We start from the raw sequence: 23,036 nt of genomic DNA on the forward strand, positions 1-23,036 counted from the left end.
TAGATCCACAAAATGTGTATCCACTCGTACAAAACATTATCACAAACTCTAAAGACCTGTCACAATGAGTTGCATGCACATTTATACACATTACTAGGAAGTAGCTTTTACATGTGCACTCATTCGCTATTCATTTCAGCGACGCGTCCTTGTGATGAGGATTAAGGACTCAGTACCTTTGGTCTGTAGATGTGATCCGGCTTAAAATCAGATCACAATACATTAGTCTGTTTTACTCACAACAGATACAGAAATAAATTTCACTTAATACACACAATAAGACTGTATGGCACTTTATTAAACATGTTGTATGTGTATTTACAATTAGTCTGGCTAATATGAATTAACTTACGATTGTTTACAATTGACAAGAGTTCCTACTGACAGTTATATTTTAATGCGGTCATGTCCTGCTTTGCATTTATCTGATAACATGCCCGTCTTCTGATGTCTTTGCTTAATACATCAACACTATAACAAGGCTAGAGGCGGAAAGAGTGACAAGGCAACAGACTTGTTCGTTTAAAGGTCTAGTGCGTAGCATTTGGTGGCCTCTAGCGCTAAGGTTGGAGATTACAACCAACCGTAATTTCTCCAGTGTGCCAACTGTGTAGGTGGCAAACACGAAAACGCTAATGGCCTTTTCTAGAAGCAGTGTTTGGTTTGTCCATTCTGGGCTACTGTAGAAACATGGCAGCTGCGTCTGTGTAGAGGACCTCAAGTATATATGTAGATATTAACGATTGGGCTCATTCTAAGGTAACAAAAACATGATTATAATATTTAGGTGATAACAAACAAAAAAGCCCATAAAAGTATATTCCATTTCTGCCACGAGATCGCCTTAAATGCCACGCAATCTCCCTGCAACAGGAACTCTGAACACTGAGGAGGCAGCTGTGTCTCTTCTCGGACAGCCATTTAAACTAATAAAACAGAACACAAGACATTAGATTGGACGACATAAAATTACCAACATGGAGTAACACTGTAATAATATAATCCTGTATAATGCACAACAGCTGAGAAAACAGGTGATATATACTGTACATCAATGGACATTTATATACAAGTTTGTACAACAAAGAATGTGTAATAGCTGTGAAATGCGTTACATTTGTCACTAATATAAAAAGTGGAGCAGTTAAACCTCTCCCCCGGATCTCTTCCTTAAAAGGTTCCTAAACCTTCTCTATGTGTAATGTAAGTGCAAGTGTGCTTGTGTGTCTGTATACCGTATGTGATGCACATGTGTCCACAGTCGGCGTGTGTGAACAAATTACTGCAGTTTGGTGCAGCTGCTAACAAGCTTGCTAACAAGCTCTCTTTGAGTGCCATTTCTGAAAAGTCTTTTCTTTATCTGAAACACACTGTCGTTACTCCAGGTTCTCCTGAGACAGATGTCTGGAGCCAGAAGAAACTGGATCCTCCACTCTCCTTCCAGGCCGGGAGCTGTGCCCAGAGTCGCGATGGCTCAGCTAAAGTTTCAGATCTGTTCCCAGGCGCCTGCCGTTTTGTTGGAGACAGACTGGCAGGCGCAACGCCACTTTCGGAGTCCCGGGACAGGCTGCAACAGACACTGGGCAGGTTGAAAACTCAAATCTAAGTCTCGGTATACTAAGATTTAATCGAGGGCTCTTTGACTATTTACATCAACAATGTTGCCAACTCTTCAAAAGATTTTCTTTCTCAATGAGTTTAAAGTGCCTTAAGGGGTGTTGCCCGGCAGGTAAATTTGGCCTCAAGTTACAAATCCTAGATTAGTACAGGAAACTTAAAACACCTGCAATATGATGTTTAATTACTAGTTAAATGGACATTAAAGAGCAGTTTCTACACCATCCAAAAATGCCTTTGTACCTATTAATAGTGACTCATGGTTTTAGGCAACTGCAGTTAAAAAACAAGAATAGGCTGTTGGGGGCTATTGTCCTTGGAATGAGCCTTCGGTTCCCTTGTTGGTTTCCAGAGTGAGTATATGTTTAAAAAGTTATAAATTCTTAAAACAGTGCCATATATCCGGAGGTATCTTGTGGCACGTGTATATCCTCATGTGAGATAGTCTCAGGTAGCACAACCCCTCTAGTTTGAGATAGATCCACTCCTGTAGATAAGTCCGCTGTGATGAAATTGGGTTTCCAGTAAGCATCCCATCCTGGTTCAGTTTCTGTTATGTTTCCATACAGTAGTTTTATATTTCCTTGTTGCTTCAGTCAGTTAATTTGTGTACATAGTTGACAGGAAAGTTCCCACTCCTGGATGGGTCCCCTTCTACGTGACCAACCTGCGGGTATATAGATAAATAAAGCACTTTATTAATCCCAGCGGGACATTTTCCTGTTACAGGAAAGCTTAGTGCAGAAAAGACAAAAATAATAAGCAAAGAAAAATATACAATACATATCAAACAAGGAGAAAAATAACCGACACAGTACTTACTACTGTACTACTCATTCATGTAAATATGTCAATCTGCCACTTATTGATTAGTATATTGTAGTGCAGTTCTGTATCATGTAATTCAGGAAAAGAGTAATGTAATATTTATAAAATAAGCACATATGAATAGTCATTAAATATATTTCCCTTACCATTGAATCAAGACACCTTCAGAAAAAAAAAATCAATAAGCTGTAGTTGCACTTACCCACCAGTGGGGGTCATTCGTGGCTGTGACCACAATGATCTCATCTTTAAAAAAGGCAAGCTGCTCAGCACTGACTGCTCTGCAGTCCACTAAAGCCTTGACACGCTTCTGATGTGGCCTGCTGCCAGAAACCTGAAGGAGACATGTAATATATTTTCTAGAGTTCAACCAGCGAATCTTTTATCGACTGTGAAATCTCACAGGCTTTTGTTCTGATACTCCACAGGCAAAAGAAGTGAAGGACTGAATACAGGCTGAATGCAATAGAAAGAGGCTTCCTTGTGATTTTTACCATGGCATTCCTGCGGGGTCGTGGGACACAAGTCACTGTAGGTGAGGGTGGTGCTGCTGGAGCAGGAGCTGGGCTGGGGCCTGGACTATTACCCACTAAGCTGCAGTAAAGCTCCTCCTGGCTGCCCACACAACTCGGAGACAACACACCACATTTCCCTTGGTTGGCTCCTCCATTGCTGGTCCGACGATATGATGTGGTCTTCTCTGAACTGGAGAAGTCATGAAACATCAAACACTGCCTTTTCTCATATCAAGTTGATTTTGAACACGTCACAAATTGTATTAATCTGTGTAATAGTAAAGATTCATCTCAGGAGACGACATGGTTATAATACAACTGTATGAGTGTGTCATCACATTGCAGCAGTGCAGTCTCACCTGACAGGCCCTATGTGACTCTGAGAGGATGTTGGCGAGACACTGCTTTGAGCTCCTGGTCCATGGGGCGACCTTGGTGGCCTCGCCCCTTGGCCTGAGCCTTCTGTGTTGGGTGAAGGGGGCCTATGTCTCGCCTGTGTCTGGGGGCTGGCGGAGTTGGAGGCTGGGTTAGAGCAACGTCGTGGTAGGGGGTTGCCATCCTTTGTTGTAATGGAAATCTGGGGGTCTGAGCGACCTGTGGAGGAGGAAAGCAATGTGAAGAATTTAAACAAGCGCAACACTATAAATCATAAGAACAATATCCATTTTATGAAGTTGATTTACTTAAAAACTACCACAAATTAAAACCCTAATATGTGTTGAACCTGCACCATGCATTGATTATGCCATGTAAGCAATATTATACTGGAACATTTGCAATCATAGAAACAGGTTTAGCAAACCATTATCAATTTTTGACAGTTTCGAGAGCAGTGCATGTTATGGTAAACACAATCTAATTGTATGCAACCTTACTAATCCCTTCAAAAATAATGTTATTGGGGTATTTTTAACACAAATAAGCCATATGCTGTGCACTGCAGTAGCTCACCTCTCAGGATGGATTTAACTGGCAGTGGTGGAGGCATTGATGTTCCAGAGGGGGCGCTGTTGGCTGGAGGATTTTTGTATAAAAAGTCTAGATTCTCATATGTCTGACATGGCCGGCTTCCAGCATTACTAGTGGCACCATTACCCATGCTCCAGCGGGAAAAGGAAGTTCCACCACCTCCATTTGAGGACAGAGGAGAGCGGTTTTTGGGTAATGGGCTCACCTGGAAGAAAGTGGAAAAGTACACAAGGTCATTTCTAGTTTCTTCACAACGTTCTTTGTTTTATTTATTTGTATTGCCTTTTTGTCGTTAGTAGAGGAGATTGCAGAGGAAAACCCCTATAATGTTCTTCCCGAAAAGGCTATGAAAGGCGTTTTTGGCAGAGAGTCAAAGCCAGTAATGAGAGTGGCTGTGTGTGTGTTGTTTACCCTCTCATCCAGGTCATCCTCACTGTCATAAAACTCCTGAGACTGTGTCTCCCACATGTACTCCACATGGATCTGAGAGTTAAACTTCCCACTCTGGGCCAGCTCCAACTAAAAATCAAACAGAAGAACAAACACTTAAATAATGAAAAAATAAATAATGTGCAGTTAGAAAAAAGGGCAGGGATATATTTCAACACAATACATCAAACAACATTCTGCAAGTTGGGAAAACCTAATAACAAAAAACTACCTCCTAACTGGAAATGATCAGTCATATTAGGACGACCTTGACTTCAGCAGACAGGAAAGAACGAGCCAGTTAAATAAAATAAAAGTCCTGAAGCCAGAGCCAGCCCACACCTCATTGCAGATTTCATATTAACAATAGATCATCTTAATAAAAGATTAAACAAATTCATAGAATAAGTAAACAGGTTGAATTTCAAAGCTGCTTATTTATATAACCTTTTTCAACCCTGACAACAACCTTGTGAAAGAAGGTTGTGCATAACCAAACAAGATGTTACACAAGGCAGGTCTGATTCAGTAGGGCAGGTGGCCGGTAAGAAAATAAAAACAGCTTATAAATGATACACACTGGGACCTGATGAGGATATGATTCCTTGTCCTGGGAGTTAGTCCTTAGCACAGCTCTGCTGCACGGGGAGTTATTTCAAGGTAGTATTTCTAGCTGTGGAAGTTGTCTTGTTTTTTTTCTGGCATCGGCTTTCTGGTAGACATTTTAATGTTGCAACTTGATTCCTCAGTGGATTTTACCTCCTTACTGTGTGTGTTCTTTGACTGTATGAATTATCGCTTGAAGCTGAATTTAAAAAAAGAGAGAACTCACCAGCTCGACACACTGAGCATGCTGCAGCCTCCTCGCAATATCAAGGGCTGTTTCTCCTGCAGAGTTCACTATAGTGGAAAAGAAAAGAAAAGGGTTTAGGTATTTATTGATTAGACCAGATGAAAGAAAAACAGAGTAAACGCATTAAAAGGAGTTACCTGTGTGTAGGGCGGCCTTTGCTTTGAGCAGTAACTTGAGAGACTCAGGCTTGTGATGCAGGACGCTGTAGTGAAGAGCTGTGTTTCCTTCTGCTGTTCTCTTCTCCAGGCAGTTGCTGTAGAGTGAACATACATTACGGGCAAAAGGTGTTAAATATCAGGAATGTACAATATTGATAAAACACTTAATCCTCTTCATGCAAAAGAGATACAAATCATCTTTGACTACTTGTCAGCATCTGACCTATTCTGGCAGAGGAAGTCCACCAGCGACAGAGAGCTTCTTTCCTCCAGACGCACCGCAAGATGAAGCGCTGTCTCTTTGATCCCCTTAAACAAGGAGAAAAGAGCACGAATGAAAACACATTGTTGACCCCCAGAAAAGGTTTCCCATCTTCACAAAACCATTCCATTCACTGTCGGTCAATACATCAAGTGGTTGTATTTTGTTTCTGACAATCAAGTAAAGATTACAAGAGGAGGTAATGTCGGAGGCTGACTGACACTAACAATAAGTTTGTGTTTTGTGTTATAAAGTGAAAACATGCCTCGAGCTTTAAGCATTATCTGTTTATGTGAAGTGCAAAAGGAGGAAGAGAAGTGCCTGCGTAATTCAATGAGCTCGTCTCACTTTTTCTCAAGAGACGCAAGCTCTGACCTGAAAGCTGAAATAATAAACGAGGGCCGACCAAAACAAACAAACACACGTACGCACACAGTGGAGTCAGCATTGTTACAGACTGCTTATATGCTGAGCAGGAAGTGTATGACAGGCAGGGTGGAACGTGATTAAAGACGAGAAGACGAGACATTTAGGAGAGAGGAAAAAAAGACGATTGAATTAGAGGCCAGAAGAGACGGGAGGGCCTCTGATTTACCCACACACACACGGATCGTGCACACAAGAGGACAATTAACACATTTTTCATATAACTGTTTCACACCCCTCCTCTATTCTGTAGGTTTCTTTTTTTTTAAACTTCTAGGATTTGATTCTGTTTTAAGCAATTGTTACCAAACTCCTAAAATGACATGAACATGTAGAAACTTTTTGAAACATTGCACCAATGTATGTGGAGCTGTAAACAAGCCCTGTGTGCGGCCTTGTCGGGACGCAGCAGCCATTCATCCTAAATGCATGACATCTGTGGGAGTTTATATATGTGAGGAGACTGTATGAATTTATTACACACATTCCCACCCTGACGGGACACAGGTCGGGAAGAAATGCTGGAGTGGAAATCCACTTGTGGCTGTAAATTATCCTCACCTGTCCATCGGGCAGGGTGAGCGGTTTGGAAACGTCCGCTCCCTCAGCGTAGAGCTGGAGAAGAGAAGTGAGGTCATGGCTCCTCACGGCGTCATGTAGCCGGCCGGGGTCTGCTTCTTCTCTACGCAGGACATACCGGCGCTCGGCGTACTTCGCCACAATGTACTCCTTTCTGGCATTCCTAGTTGTTAAATTAACACATTTTAATGAAAAACACAATATATATACATAATACCAAATGGCCTTTTAATACTTTTGAGCAACCATATTGTTAGTTAAACAGAAATCAAGGACTCACATGTCACTGTGTGGCAATGGTTTGACAGAGTCATTTGGAAGGCCCGCCTCCATGACGTCATTGAATCTGGTGTTGCCAATACTGACGGCCAACTGAAGGGACACACAATGCAGCCACAAAGATCTGATATTAAAGCTTTTCAATGGAGTCTAAGTCTAATTAGGAAATCCCGACTATACAAAATGTATTTGGTCTATGTTTGGGTGGATCTCGTACCAGAAGCTCAGAGGTGCTCAGTAGGTCCAGGGTGAGTGACTGGATCCTGGAGTAGTGGACACCCAGCTCTCTGTGGATGCCAGAGCACTCTATACAGGTCAGGATGCCCAAATTGGTCGACAGCCATGTTGGATCTGAGATACACAGACACAAAGAGAATGTGAAACCGATTAACACAGTTTGAATTGATAAGTGGTGATTGTCATTTGCCATGCTCATAAAATAAGTGTTTAGTTATTTGATCCTGATCATCTACAACAACGACCGGCTGACCTGGCGCTCCACAGTCGGTGCAGGCCTCGTTGCCAGGCATGTTTCGAAGGTCTGCGATGATGCCTCGGGAGAGTTCCTGGAGCCCGCTGTCCGGGAGGTGGAGCTGGTCGCCTACCAATGCTGTGTTCAGGGCCTCCTCCTTGCTGTTCTGGAGCACTGACACCCAACTAAAGTACATAGCACGGACACACAGAAAACAATAAGTCAATAAAAGATGCTGAATATTTGTTTCTCCAGTTTCCACATTTCGTAACTGCTCACTTGGAGGGAAAGCCACAGAGTTTGTGTCACCAAGAGAAGCAAAAGATTGATCATTCTTTTCCCTAGACGATCAAGAGTTGTCCACCATGTGTTTTGCATGTGTTTTTGCTCAGCTGCCGAGTGATAAGTCATCATCACTCTCAGTTTCATGAGTTCTCCACCACCCGGACTCATACTGAATCTCATGTTCTTTATGAATCTCCGGTTCTCAATTTCCCTTCAAAACCACTTCCATCTCCCTCTGTTGCTGACCTAACACAGCACATCACATCAAAGAATCTGCCCGGAGGCCCTCACACAAGGGAAGGGTAAGGGACAGAAACCCCCCCCATGCAGCACTCCCTTAAATCCCCACATCACTAAACACAAAGTTCCCTTGCTTGCCATCTGTGGCTGGAAAGAGAAGTCCCACCCAAAACCAGCTGGCCCAGTGGGCTCCTAGAGGACAACGTTTTCTTTCTCTATCATTTAGTCGCTCTCCCTTTTTGGGTATTGTCAGCTTTGTTCTCACTGCATACATGACGAGACAAAATACTCCTCCGTTTTACTGTCTTTATCGTTCTGTATTATTATCTTTAATACACTTCTCTGCCTTCTCTTCAAGTGAGTATTTTCCATGAAAGACATGAGCTCATGCAAAAAGGTTCATGACATGTAACAACTTGCTTTGACAAAAAAAAAAAAAACTGAGAAAGTGAATTACGTTAGCAGGCTACAGTAGTTTCAACACTTACATCATACATTCCTGTTCGTCTTCCGTCTGGAAACGGTACGTCCGATTATCTTTGGAGAAGAAGAAACAGTGGTTAGATGATGTCAGTATATCTTAAAAAAAAAAAAGAATCAGAACAGAAGATGGAGTTTAAAAATAGCACATAATCACCCTGTACAGTAATCATGAGAAATCTCTGGCATCCATCCCAAATAAAATGTGTCTGGTCCCAGTTTCTATTAACCAAATAGGCGTGCTTCCACACATCTGCACTGCACTTGACTCTTAAGAGTATTTAATGATGATATGTGGAGGGTTAAGTGTTACGGGTCAAAAGTTAAGAATGAACCTACGAGTGACCAGGTCAAAGGTCCTCCTGTCCTCTGGGTTTGGTCGCACCTGACAGGTCAGAAGGTTCAGCTTGGCTGGCGGCCGATTGATCTGAAGATGGACACAGATGCTAACATGAGCATGCGGCGGAGAATTGGACCGATTTCAGATGACACTGTGATCTGACTCTGAATGCTTGGTGGCAGCTTGGCCCATTTGTCCTCACCGTACTGTGGGAAATTGTCAGGCAGCCAAATTTCACTCCACACTTCCTCTTCTGCCAAACCTTCCTGATCCTGCAGGGATGCCATGCCAAAAGGGAGAAAGAAAGAAAAAAAATGTGAGAAAAAAATATACAGATTTTATACAAACATCAACCTGTGCAGTACATTGAAGTGATGATGTTGCATGATGGTGAAATACACACAGTGCTAGCCAAGCTAACTCCTGTTCACAGCACTCTTGTTTTCATTATCTTGATTGAATCAGTTAAAAGGGCTGAGAATGTCTTCTGTTTAGTTAGAGGCCCGAGGAAGGTTTGCTCTGCCTCGTCTCCCATTCACCCAACTGAACCACATCCTCTCCTTATCACACTGTAATCAAGCTCTGTGCGTGTGTGTGTGTGTGTGTGTGTGTGTAAAAGCTGGATCCGTTCAGTTGGCAAGTCTGCCAATAGGTTCCACAGGAGGGGCCTCTGCTTGAATCTTCATCTCACAATAATGAGGACCAGGTGGGGTAGACACAGTCTGAATATCCCCCTTCTCTCTCTCTCCATGCCGTACTTGCTTTCTCTTCCTCCAGCTCTGATTACCACTGCCCTTGACAGCAAAGTTTATCAATCATTTTTGGGAATTTTAACATGAAAGTAAACCTGGAGGTTTTGATGTAACAATAACTATTATGTTATTGAGCCACGGCATATTAAATGACATGATTAGTTTGAGGCTTCACAGCACTTTTTGATGTTGTGCACATTTTGTGTTGCATGTGTTTTTTATTCTCATACAATACTTGTCTTATAACTGTCTGTGACCCGACATTTAGCCACTGTAGCTAATGATTTTACACACCCATCACTCTTCTTGAGCAGGAAGCCAGATTTCTCTGTCCCATACTTCTTGTTGCCCTGTGGTTGGTGGATGCTATACCCATTGCCGGAGTTCTTCCTGTTCAGATACTCCTAGGATAAAAACAAAGATTTAGGACTTCACTTCAAAAGCTAGAGGCCAGCTCTGAAAATCTAAAACAAGTGTGGCAAAACAAAGTAATCTGACTGCATTAACTAGCAATTAAAGCCGTCGGCTGGTGGACATTTTAGAGCCCGCAATTTGTTTATATGCTGAAACAGTATCACTATAGATGTTAACTCTGAATATTTAAGGAATTGTATATGTAATATGTAAAGCAAAGAGACATTATAAATAGGCATACCTCTTTCCCCTCCACTTGCAGGAGTAATCGGAGAGAATCTCTCAACTGAGTGAGTTGTTTTACCTCCTCGTCCTGATCCACACGCACCTAAAAAGACACAACACAAAGGTCAGTTTGTACAATTGAGGAAAAAAAATAAAAATTATAGTCCATTGGAAGAACAACATGTTCTTGTGTTTTATCATATGCAATGTGTTTTTATTTAATTTGTTCCAAGAATTGGGTGTGGAATAACATCAGAGCTTTGCGTAATGGCCTAAATAATGCAGAACAGAGCTTAGTTCTGGGGTGTGTCGTCCTCGGAGGTTGTGTGTATTTCGTATTAAAGCAGCAGCAGAGTGACCAGTCTTTCATGGTATGATAAGCCTGTTTAACTGAATTATTTCAGCGTTTTTCCAGGGAGCCATAACACAGATTTTGTTTAAATTTCCTTCTTAAGGTCTGGCATGTCTGAGCAGGTCTCTGTTCTGCCTAGGCACAACCAGAAAAACCTCTAACGTTCTTACTGTCACAGTTAACGGTCTGTTTCCAGGGCTCGATCCAGAAAAAAGACTGGAAACCCGTCTGATTGGTTGGAGAAATAGGTGTGCATCAAGGAAGGAATGAAAATAAGGGATGCTTTCAGTTTCATCTTTTGGAAATAGAGGGAAGATTTCTGGGAATAGGCTGCAATAAGAGTCTGTGCCTGCGGGTTCAGCCGGGGGGGTCAGAGGAGGGGGAGAGACTGAGGTTTTGGCTGTGGTGAGAGAGGAACAGAGGAAAAAGTGCTACAGAGGTACTAAAACACATTGTGATTTACAGTGAGAGCTTTACTGCCTCTTAAACATAGTTTGACCTACTGTGACTGAAAAAAATGGCTGACAAATTAAGAAAAGAAGTAAAGTGTGAGGGAGGAATGGGGGCATGATAACATAAATATGTGCTCTTTGTGCATGTGTTTTGTAAACTGTAAAACATCAGTTTGAGGCAGACCCTAACCTTTTACTTCTTAATCATGACAAATATTCGTTTGAAATCATAACAAAGCTGGATAATATCAATAGTGCTTGCAGACACTAGATGATTAACACACTGGTTGGTATAATGCAGGTAGACAGACAAACCAGCAGCAGCTTCTGTGTATTTACCGTGTGAACAGAAGCAGCAAGCTTCTCGATAAAGGGAGCGAGATTCTCTGCAGCTTTCAGCCCATCCTGAAAGAAACTGAGAACAGAGAAAGAACAAATGCTGAGTCACGATGGTATTTCAGTCCAAATATCCTAGTGCCCACCAACTAAAACATCACATGCTAAAGCTGTATAAGCAACTTCCTTCCCACATACAACTTTTGGTACGAATAAAATAGGTTAATGGTTAACAACAGCGATAATAGCAAGTAAAAAAAAAAAAAGAATGAACCTCAACTTTTTTACAAAATCCCTCACTGAAACCCTGAGGTAGAAATCAAATCCATATGTTTTTTCAGGCCAGGAAAAAGTCCCCAGAACAATTCTGGTTTTTATTTCACATGCAGAACAAAATGGCAACAAGGTTTAAAATAGTAAAGGTGATTTCGGCTGAGACTGACCTGAGCTGGGCCTGGAAATATTTGATGAGGCTCTGGAGAAGATCAGGGCCCTGACGCACCTTGAGCTCCTGGATCTTCAAAAGATACTGACAGCAGAAACAAAGACTTTTAAAAAATGATCCAAAAACGGCGGCTCTCCATGGAAAGGCCAGATTGATCCACGGAAACACAAGTTCACTTTGAAGTAGTCACAATGCGTTAGTCAGTGAACTTGACACTTGGTCGCTATCAATCATCAGAAATGTAGTTATTTTTCAAAATGTTAAACATCATTCATTTTAGATATTGCAGGGAGTAATGGAACATATAGGAGCAGCATAGTGAGCCGTTAGATTAACAGCTGCAGGCGACAGTCGGCACACCGCTAACGTTTTAGCGAGGTAACCAACTACTTTCACTCTTGCTGCTTGCGGGCTTATGCCATGTGAATCACAGGTTTTCACAGAATGATAGAAAAAGGCCAATTATTGCCCTACTTCTTTATTAAAACAACAATAGTTTGTTTTTCTGCCCCCCAGTATTCTGGGACCTATAGTCTTGAACAGCATTTGAAGTTACAACCAGTGAAAAGGGTGTCGCCAAATAAACTTTGGCCATTTCCCAATTTATCCCTGACTATAGTACATCTTTAATATCCTTATTTAGTCGGACAATTCTTCCCATCATTCACGTTGATACAACACAGATACGTAGAGTCTCTGTGTGGACGGAATGACAGTATTCTCTGTTCCATAAAACCAAAGTCTGAATCCATCTGTTTCTTTGAAGCTGAAGCAGAGACAGGCTCAGTGAAGGGTTTCTGTCCTTTGAATATTTCTGTGAGCTTCAGAGAGTTTTTATGTATGCAGTGTGAAAGAAAGGAGGACAAACGGCGAGAGAGACGGAGGGTTGGAGCGGTTTACAACAAGTGGAAGTTCCATTTGCCCTGCTTCTCTTTGTCTCAACAGCTGGTTTCAGTCAGGATTAGACTTTCTTTCTTTTTTTTTCAGGTTTTTCTCCAGCGATGTGCACTAACACATTAAGCTGAGGCTGCATGTACCAGCACTAGCTGAGCATTACACAAGGTTTTCATCTGCCTTTGAACATCATTTTCTAATGTGTATAACCACTGAAACTCTGCAAGATGCAAACAACTCATGTATCTCTTCCTAAAACATGTTTTTTCCATCATAGGAAGTACTGGAGAAACGCAAAGGGCATGGACCCTGGCCACGCAGTCGACCAAGGATGGAATATGGAATCCACAAAGCAGACCACCCATGTGAACTAAATCATGACTTGAGGTATGGGGAAGGTGTCTGGGTCCGGTATTTTGACTGGCACTAATCCCTCACCTCACACATTTGCAGCTGAAAGGCCCGTCTCTCTCTCTCCATGTCCTCCCCGCCGTCTGATCCCTCAGTCTTGATCAGACCCAGCTGCCTGGTCTTCTCCTTTCTCTCCTTCTCTAGCTTTCCACTGAAGGGGGAGGGAAGGATGACGGGTGGGGAAGCAAAAGTAAGAAAGAATCATTGATGTGCACTACGTACGTCACGATTATTTGATCTGTCTGGTTAACTCTCTTTCTGTATTGATTAACCTTTTGAGTATTTTAAGCTTTTTTTCCTTCTTCCACATTCACTTCCCTCATAGAGAGAAGATAGAGGAGGCTGGATAAAGGGAAAAATCAGAGCGGTGAACTCAACATAATAAAATACTTCACACCACTGTCCACCGTCAAAATGAGATCAAATAAGGGATGCAAAGTGCAATACCTCAGTTTATTTAATACAAATTTAATGGATGAAGACCATGGGGAATGCACTATTATCTTATTAACCTCACTCTAGCAAGAACTGAACATGTGCCATGTGACTCTCCACCGGCTTCCATTTCTTTTCTCTCATGAAGCAATTGTGCCTAAAGATTAAAAAGTGGACTACAGTTACACAATATGTGCCCACATGAATGTGAGGTAAGAAATTCAGCATGTGGCTAATTACATTTTTATGTCATACTCCTTCCAACTCTTCTCCATCTGTTTCTTGAGCTCCTGTGGAAACAAGACAAGAGAATCATTTAATATACACAGAGTTACTAGTCCACATACAGGCAGGTGAACTAGTTATTATCTGTATAGATCTGAAGAGAGCCAGACAGGGCACAGAGACATGATTACTCACATTGTGCTAACTAGTCTGCTATCTGGATAAACGAGATTCCAGTAGCACATTGTCTTCTTTCGGAGTTACAGTTAAACAATGCTCAGCTGTTGAATCAGCTGTTGCAAAGACAGGACAGTGACAGGAGCTGACTGAAGCATTAGCTTGTCATTACTCACTAGTCTGCCAGCAAAGCAAAACAAAAGGACAAATACTGAGCGAGACAGAACGGTTCATTACTGGATCCTAACTTTGTCTTACTCATTAATCTGCATAAACAGCCTTATCTTATCCAATGTCTTAGTCGGCTCAGCTGCGTCTGAGATAAAGACCCGCATTATGATGAAATCCACCCTGTAACTGATTTTACATTGTGAATTAAATATTTTGGACATTTAAGTCATCAACAAGCGCACACTGTATTCCTGAGCTGCAAAAAGAGCCCCACATGCAGATCAAATCAACATGGTGCCGTCTTGAAACTTGCCACTTTATTCACTGTTAAGTTTGACATTACGTTGATTTAATATGATTTAAATTAAAGACCAGATGTGGTTTTTTTGGTAGAATTCTTTAATCTACCTCCAATGTCAGTCTACTTTACAGGTGATATAGTTTGCTTTAAATAATAGGCTGTAGATGAGTGAAAGGAAAATAAACTTAGAAGTGTTTCTTAAAATATATTTGAAGTGGAAGGAGCACCTATAATAATCTCCAACATATGGTAACATCAATATCAAAGAGGTTTTTTGTTTTGTCAGTTTTGAGCAGCCCTGATGTATCGATCAGCCTCAGGTTGTCTTTGCTGTTCAAGTTCACAAATGGGCATCCCAGAAGACATAAAAAGAGTAATGTGGATTTTCCCTTGTTAGACAGGTGTACTCTCACTTTTCAGACACACATATGTGTTTAACAGTTTAGCCAGCAGTTTATTACTATTTAATACATTCATAATAAAATCGAGACTCACTAGTCTGCTGTCCCGGAGTTCTGACTTCAGCACATTTTCCAAAGGAAATGCCATGATGTTGTTAAGGTTTTGTACCTGAAACATACAAAAATCAATTAAGCAAAGCAGGTAAAATATTCCACATGATGTTGCAGGTGGCCCTTATCTCTTGCAGTCTGAGCAAACACTCACATGCACACACTCTACTACACACTCCTACCTTCCTGTGGACCCCCATTTCTGGGAATGAGTGTGGATAATTCAAAAACATGGTGAGTCAGTCATTTTGAGCTAGTGATTCATAAAAGAAACCAAAACACTGGACGATAATCTAAACCATTGAGATTTTCGATCCTCATGGGAGCATGATGCAATTACTTTTATTACTGTTTTTGAACTGAACTGTGGATCTTGGTAGAATGAGTCACAGAATAACCAGCATTACCCCGACAAGTTGCACTTTTGATTAACACATATTTACCACAAAGCCCCTCCCCCACCACCCCCTTCTTCCCTTATAGAAATACATCACATCTTTACGGCATGCAGCATGGCTACATATATTCATCCATCCTATCTAGTCCACCAGTATCCAGTAAATGGATACAGATTTGCAGCAACCTGCTCTTAACAAAAATAATGTCCAACTACTTCCGTGAACTGACTGCAGAGCTGACCTTCATCTATTGACACAAACTCCTGGAGACTGGTAATATCGTTTGGTTGGTATCCAAAAGTTGAGGTAACTAATAGATAACACATGGAGCTGGGACACAGGTGAATACCTTCTCCTAAAGGGACAACGTGTTGACAGACAACGTAAATACACGCATGCCTGTATGAACACTGGGACAAGTAGGCGACTGTCACAATGACTACTTTTGTTGGCTCATTCCAGAAATATTGTGTGATAAACATTATTAAATGTCACTCTAAGACCATTTTATGCAACTGATATAGTGACAATAGGAGCATTTGTAATCCAAGAAACGAGCAATGAACTTTTAATTCTTAAAAATATTCAGACAGAAACTGGACTGTGCGAAAAAAAAATCAATAAATATAATGCACTCGCAGGCTTGGTTAACCATAACGCCCAAAGTCTGCCAAATGCCCATGTCTAATAATGATGGCAAGACAGCAAAACTAATCAAGGTCATGTCCATATACCGTACAATAATAGTCAATGGAAAAATTGTACAATAAGTGATTTTCATAAAAACACACGATAACAACCACAACGTACAATAAGCTGAAAACGTAAATCTTCAAGACAGGCCTCGGGACAAACACATGCATGGAGTTATGGGACACGCTGAGGTTGATTTTCTCCTTAAATCTCCCTCTGGTTAGTCTTTTGGACCCACTTCCTCTTCACATGTGTAAGACCCAGTCTCCCCTGTGAGGCCTTGATTGACACATTGGAGGGAGTGTGTGAGACAGTGTGTGTGTGCGCGTGTGTGTGTGTGTGTGTGTGTGTGTCGACACACACGTGGAGGTCTGGGATGAATTATCATCGCCATAGACACTATCAGTGGGAGGGTTCCGGACAGCGCCAGAGTCAAGAGCGGCGAGCATGCAGCTGTTGAAAACCTCTTTCCTATTGCGGGTATTTTTACATGATCCCGTTTCAGATCAAATAACTAAATGTTTGTCTTTATTTTCATCCCTGTTCTTGGTCCTCTAGGTTTTGCATGTGTGGTTTGAACTTTCTAGTAAAGCTAATTTGAGGAAGCCTTTTCTTTCCCTTTCCCTTCACGCTCTTGTCCTCTTTCCTCACCAGGTTTTTGAAGAGGGCTGTGACCTCTCTGGTAAACACGGCCAGGTTGAGGAACCCTGTGGAGACTTCGTTGTTGTCCTGGGTCAGGTGGCTATTCCCCAGGTTCTCCAGCACCTCAACATACTGCTCCTTGTTGTCAACATGGGCTGAAAAGCAACACACACATGCAAATAAAGTGACTCAGACATCGACAGTTACAAGGTGACTCAGACTTGAGTTACATGTCGGGAAAATCTGCAGAAAGCAGATTGATGTGCTCTGTTGCAGTGACAGAGTATTTTAACAAGACGAGCATGTGGGACGAATTAGTCCTGGTTTCTACCCACCCTGGAGCTGGAGACAGGCAAACATATCGGGACTTGTGTTTCTCTGGGGCTTACAGGTCACTTTCCCAAGGGTCGTGACCTTAGAGTGCTCTCAGTCTGTTTAATTTATGTGGAAACAGGCTGATGGAAAAGAATCTGAGCTTCGACTGGCACCACGTTGGTTTACATTTCACTCAATGAGGTTTTACCCTACAGCTATTTTAAAGTAGGGCTCAGTACATCTGATCAACACAAGTTACAATTCAAGCGCCATGGAAATAATCTTAAATGACTTTGGTAAAAAATGAAATAATGTAATTATCGTGGAGAACAATTTAAGGAAATAGGAACGAAACATATGGCCTGGACATCGGCACATGGGTCCGAAGCAGACCAAACAGACGAAAGCAGAAATAAGCAGGAAGTATAGTCGGGTGCTCTCTTCTGCTCCAGTTTCCACCTCAAGACAAATATGAAATGGTAGCTGGGAGACAGACTGACACCGTTGTGTTAACTAGTTGAAAACAAAAGTGAAACATTTCATATGGCACACAATGTGTGTTTTTAAGCAAAATCTGCAGACCCAATGCAGGACGAAAGAGATGAAATCAAGCAGAAGAACTGAGCCTTCATGTCTGCATAAGGAAATATATACAAACAACATCCATGCACCTAGCGGTCAACAAACCACTGCGTCACAGAGGAGCTGAGGGGATGATTTTACAGCTGACCTTTAAAAATGATACCAGCAGAGCAACTCAACTCCTTGACTCCTCTGCCAGAACACACACAGACTTGCAGGCCACAGCATCTTGGCAGAGTAGGGGTACTTAGCGGTTTATGGGAATCGAGATCGAAAGACGAGAAGATCTCACCGTGTGTGTGCGCGTGTGTGACACAGTAACGGACCATCAAAGTAGCGTGGGGGAGGACCGGCCGTACAACTTTGTCTGTATGTGTGGTGAGTCAGACTGTCGATAAACATCAGGACTGATTAAGGGGTTCAACAACATAATGACAGAGGGGAGGGGGGCACTCCCATGGTCATATTACGAGAACTGAGCCATATGATTCTCGTTAGACACAGATGAGGAATTAAAGAAGCAAATACATATGGAGAATATCCATGGAGCACTTCTCTGCAGCTACAATGTGGCCGACGATCGCATATGATTGCTTAATTCTGGGCAGATGGCTCTCTGACTCATTGTTACGAAAAACTATGAGTTGCCGCCCTAAAATGGGAAGCAGATTTGTAAGTGAGCACAGAAAACCTACTTAAGGATACTTTGTGCAGTTCCTGTTTTTCCTGCACATTTTTGAGGTGAACACTCACATCTTGTGCATGCTCCCTTCTGATAGATCCATGGCAAGTTATGGTGACTTCCCAGTACTGTGACACTTACGCACAAACAAAACATTCACTTAGTGACCCAGTGCATCTGTTCGGTCACTGTACAGCACCTCGTTGTTGCTGAAACCACACATACCATTTGTTTTAAAACACACACCACAAAATCGTACACTCCATATGGATATAAACACACAATCACGAAACATTCCACGCACTCTGGTCCCATAACAATGAGGCTCACACATAAACACCTCTGCCCACATGAGCTTCATGATGTCATCGTATATCTTGTACAATGATGTATGTGGAGGCTCCCCTATGCACCGAACAGCTGCAGAGTTGACATCCTTCATTTGTAGGGGCAGCCAGCCAACTTCATGGGTTTTGCAACTCGTCAAATGTTGTTTTGTAATAATGTATTTACACACGGCATCTGTCATTCTTGACCTTAAACATAGTGGTTTCACAGCAATCCCATCTTCAAGCCTAACTTTAAGCCAACGTGGATAAAAAGACCTTAAAGTGATCGACAGCTAATGAGCCAACTGAGCCAACTAAACTAACGGCAACAGTTGAAAGTTCTGGTCTGAACTAGTAATGCATTTTGTGAATGACACTATATTATGTGATCCATTGATACTTACAGAGTCCAGAGGAGTGTATAGCTTTGATCATCTTCTTCATCCTCTGTAGAGATGTGTGGTCCATCTCCAGAGACTGCAATGAAAGACAAGGAGACAAATATAGGTGTGAAAATTTAATTTTTTAAAAATGGAGAAGGTTAATGTGATTAACAAAATAACTGTAAGTTTTGGAAGATACACACTAATGCAAAAACCCTGTAAATCCAATGTTGCCATTATGCTAAACAGTAGTCCGGCTCATTGATTTGAAACAAAGGATCTTGTGTAGTACAGGTTACAATCTTTCATAGATGTAAAAATAAGAACTTAAAAAGACTGAATTGATGTTTGATTTGTGTATACTGTACTGTTCTCAAGGTTTAAAGCAGGTGTGTGTGTGTGTGTTTATATTAGGTATACTTCATTTTCTCACGGCCTGACTAAGGCAAACAGGTGAGTCAGCACTTGCCGGCAAGACAACCGTCTGTCTCGTCATATGTAACCCTGAATGACGTCAGCACATGTATTTCACTTTTTTAGGTTGAAGTAATACTTTCTCACATTGATGCACTCAATGCATGGTGTAAACCAAATCAGTTGGCGTCGTTGTAGTTGCATAATCAGTCTCTTCCAAACCAATAAGGTTTGAAACTACGTCCCGTTTATTCTGCGTACAGAGGCCACTTGTTTTACTGAGCAAAGCATGCGGCACTCCACCTACATGCCACTAGAAATAGCTTTAATGAGCCAGTAATCTAGACTTAACAGACACTCTGCCTTGTTAGATGATGTTGTTGTTTGCATGCCCAAGTCTTTTCCGGTCCACTCCCTAAGTGTTAGTTCTCTAATTAAACAGTGGTGTGTATGTGTGTGTGTGTTCTATAATGCAACCCTACAGACAATGAATGGGAACGTGATTTAGTGGAGACTGGAGATGGGACTTGCTCGCTGCTGCTGCTGTTTCCTCTACTTGGTAAGTTGGTTGGCACACAGGGGATAAACAGTGGAAACAAGCTGGCGCAGGTTAATAGAACAGGTTGTGTTTGTTGAATTTTGTGAAATAAATCAGGGCACACAAACACACGAACGGACAGACAACCCACCCCTCACTCCAGACAGACAAAATGACACACGCATCCCTTCCTGAGAGGGCAATGAGCTCCATCTGTAAGTGTATTGATGTTGAAAAAGTGTTTCCCTGCATATTTGCTAGGTTGTGTTCACCTGTTCTCAGGGTGTGTGGCAACTGCCGTCAGCAATGCGTGACTAACTGCTATCTGATCCTTATTCACTCCATTAATAAGCATGATGACATACTTAGCTGGAGGAAAACCTACAACACAAATGTTAACCATGAGAGAGAAAGCTTTAGATCTTTTCTTCAGAAAAACATGTCTGTAAATTACAGTAAGCCAGTTATAGCTGAAGTTATAGTAAATGAAACCATTCCTTATCCCTGTCTTTCGCCCTTTATCGTTGCCTCTAATCAGGAATAATAAGTAACAAGCAGCAGAGTGTGTGTCGGGCTAAATGGTGTCTCTGTCTCCCTGCCCTCCGTCGTAACCACACACATGCCACGCTTTACCCGAGCCATTAATCAGGCTCGCCTCTACTGAGAAGACTAAACATAATAACCATAGATCTATCTTTAAAGAGACAGTTGCATTTACATTTGTGTGTGCGTCTGTCTGCGTTAACATGTGTAGGATTCCAACATGTCCCTCCCCAGAGCTGCTATTCCAGTTATGTACTTTCCAGGATGCCATGGTCATTAATAAGGGTATTATCCCAAGATAAATAAAGCAGACAGCTGAGTAAAACTCTTCATAAACCCTGGTCATCTTTGCTCAGCTGTCATGTTCTAGCCAGGATGAAGACCTTTCATCTCTCAAAATTTTGACAAGACTGTTTATTAGCTGGATTCCATCATCCAATGTCAGTGTAATATCAGGATATCTGCACTATAGACTGAATTACTGCTGCATAAGAATCAAAATCATATCCACTTGTTGTATAAGTAATTTCAGAAAACTGATCCTCAGTTTTCGATTTGCAACAACACACCCATGGTGATTCAAACTGATGTGAACTTTGCCTGAAACAGAGATCCATTGAGGGTTACAGTAGAGCATTGAACCATACTGGTATGTTACAAGGAAGGATCCACTTGTGTGCACACTTCGATCATTCGAGTTTTTTGGCAGAATTCATAGCAGCTTGTCTATTTGCTTCTTTAACGGGGACTTTTGTTAGAATAGATGTCATACACACACACACACACACACACACACACACACACACACACACACACACAATATTAAGCAAATAAAGTACCAGTTCAAAACAGACAAAATGCAGAGACTGGCATTCACAGACACACTTTCAAGCACGCCTGCACTCACAAAAACAATTCCTTATTCTGTCAAAGAGCCACACAAGTTTCTGGCATGTCTGCTGTGGGTGTGTGTGTGTGTGTGTGTGTGTGTGTGTGTGTGTGTGTGTGTGTGTGTGTGTGTGTTCAGATTGAGCTCCATCTCATTTGGACTCCCTCGAGGCGGAAGACAAGGCCAAGTAAACTCTCCATATGCTTCATTACATCGTGTAACCCTTACTTTTTGCTGCCGAACCAGGACAGCATGCACTGTATAACCATGAGTGTCAACTTTTCTGAAGACAGTACCACTACACAGGATACACAGAGAACTTGACAAGCAGTGCCAAAGACGCAAAGAAGAAGTTCAGAACCGGAATCTGAACCCCGATATCAGTACAGTGTATACTTATAAAGAAGACATTGCAATGTCACAGTACCCCGTTAGCATTAGGTAGCTATTACAGCTTGTGTACAGGTGAGTGCAAAGCGGAGCTTCAGCTAAAGCCACAGGGGCTATGCTAAGCTACACGGACAGGTAAACAACAGACAAAAGGTGCATGTTTCTCTGCACCGTCTCCCCTCTTCTTCCTCCTCCTCCTCTTCCCCCTCTCTCACCTCATCCACGGTTGAAACTGTGTTCCGACAGTCGCTTATTTTGGACTGAAAACTTGAAGTCCCCGGCGAAGACATATCCTCGTTTGTCAGGACCACAAAGTCCGAAATGCTTATTCGCTCCGGCATGTTGAGAGCAAAACGGGTCTGTCAGTCACTGGGGAGAGCAAAGTGAGCCAAAGTTTTCACGCGCGCATGTAATTCCCATTTGATGAATAATACATAGTTTGCTCCTCCATTGTGTGCAAGAAGGCAACTAAAAAAGACTGTAGAGATGATCCCTAACGGCGCCTTGACGGTAGAAAGTTGTGTAAAGTTGGACCTGAATCCTGACCGAGTTTAGGCTCCACTCTACGAATGTGTGCGCGTGGAGGTGCGCCAGCGCGCTATTGTCCGCCCCGAGAGGGAGGGAGGGAGGGAGCAGAGCAAACTCCATCATCACGTGGGAATGTTTGAGAGAGAGAGAGAGAGAGAGAGAGAGAGAGAGAGAGAGAGAGAGAGAGAGAGAGAGAGAGAGAGAGAGAGAGAGAGAGAGAGAGAGAGAGAGAGAGAGAGAGAGAGTGAGTGTGTGTGTGTGTGTGTGTGTGTGTGTGTGTGTGTGTGTGTGTGTGTGTCTCCTTGTCCTTGCCCTCCTCTCTTTCATTCTTACTTCTCATTTCTATGCAAACTCCAGAGAGTCTGCAGTGTGGTGGTCGCCATGGATATGCATAATACCTCATTCAGAGACTAAACTGAAGGGCAGGCATTTCATTGGATGAGGTGATGTTTATTGGCGAGAGTGTTGCAGTGAGGCTGAGATGCACACACTCAAAGCTCTGGTGTTTTACCCAAAACCAAATGTGACAGATGAAAAGAAATGTTTTATGTGCTGGGATTTTGCACTAAATGCAACTGAAACGCATGCAGCGCCTCAACTCAAGTGCATCCCAAGTCAAGCAGGGGTTTCGCAGCTGTGCAACATGCCCTTTAATCAAGAGTTTGGAGGTATAACTCCCTCTTGGCCATTCAGTTGGCTTAGTCTCCAAAGCTTCTTCCTCTTCCTTTTCATCTCATGAAAAGGCATTTTTCATTGAGGGAGGATTTCTGAAGACCCTCCCCCTCTGACCTTCTGAAATCATCTGACAGAGTGAACGAAATGGAAAGAGTGCATCGGTGGAAAAAATACAAGAGTTGTGTTTAGAGCATAACTCCT

At 42.2% G+C, this 23,036-nt stretch overlaps 1 protein-coding gene across 2 annotated transcripts; it reads right to left on the reverse strand.

Annotated features, from left to right (window-relative positions):
• Nucleotides 1-277: 277 nt before the first annotated feature.
• On the reverse strand, nucleotides 278-22,182 carry asap3 (ArfGAP with SH3 domain, ankyrin repeat and PH domain 3). 2 transcript variants are annotated; one of them, XM_068580170.1, is made up of 26 exons: nucleotides 21,848-22,182; nucleotides 18,880-18,952; nucleotides 16,577-16,722; nucleotides 14,818-14,892; nucleotides 13,689-13,738; nucleotides 13,041-13,164; nucleotides 11,707-11,792; nucleotides 11,267-11,342; nucleotides 10,140-10,226; nucleotides 9,779-9,888; nucleotides 8,935-9,004; nucleotides 8,732-8,819; nucleotides 8,401-8,449; nucleotides 7,406-7,572; nucleotides 7,133-7,266; nucleotides 6,917-7,008; nucleotides 6,619-6,799; nucleotides 5,593-5,678; nucleotides 5,349-5,464; nucleotides 5,191-5,258; nucleotides 4,341-4,448; nucleotides 3,912-4,134; nucleotides 3,320-3,554; nucleotides 2,940-3,150; nucleotides 2,652-2,779; nucleotides 278-2,284 (listed from the first exon to the last, which is right to left on the reverse strand). In XM_068580170.1, exons 1-26 carry the CDS (start codon nucleotides 21,971-21,973, stop codon nucleotides 2,272-2,274), a joined length of 2,922 nt encoding a protein of 973 aa, XP_068436271.1. In that variant the 5' UTR covers nucleotides 21,974-22,182; the 3' UTR covers nucleotides 278-2,271. The 2 variants fall into 2 exon arrangements, with proteins under 2 accessions (XP_068436271.1, XP_068436270.1); XM_068580169.1 differs by having other exon boundaries at nucleotides 2,648-2,779.
• Nucleotides 22,183-23,036: the final 854 nt, after the last annotated feature.

Source organism: Clinocottus analis, unplaced genomic scaffold, assembly GCF_023055335.1.
Source record: "Clinocottus analis isolate CAN_PGR_092001 unplaced genomic scaffold, fCliAna1.0.p SCAF_17, whole genome shotgun sequence".
Lineage (NCBI taxonomy): Eukaryota > Metazoa > Chordata > Actinopteri > Perciformes > Cottidae > Clinocottus > Clinocottus analis.

Bases quoted from the DNA above. Each gene is read 5' to 3' on its own strand.
- asap3 (XM_068580169.1), bottom strand. From the start codon at position 21,973: ATGCCGGAGCGAATAAGCATTTCGGACTTTGTGGTCCTGACAAACGAG. The intron at 8,450-8,731 runs GTAGGTTCATTC...TCTTCTCCAAAG, and splicing joins GACCTTTGACCTGGTCACTC to ATAATCGGACGTACCGTTTC. The intron at 3,555-3,911 runs GTGAGCTACTGC...CCTCCTCCACAG, and splicing joins AGTTAAATCCATCCTGAGAG to GTCGCTCAGACCCCCAGATT.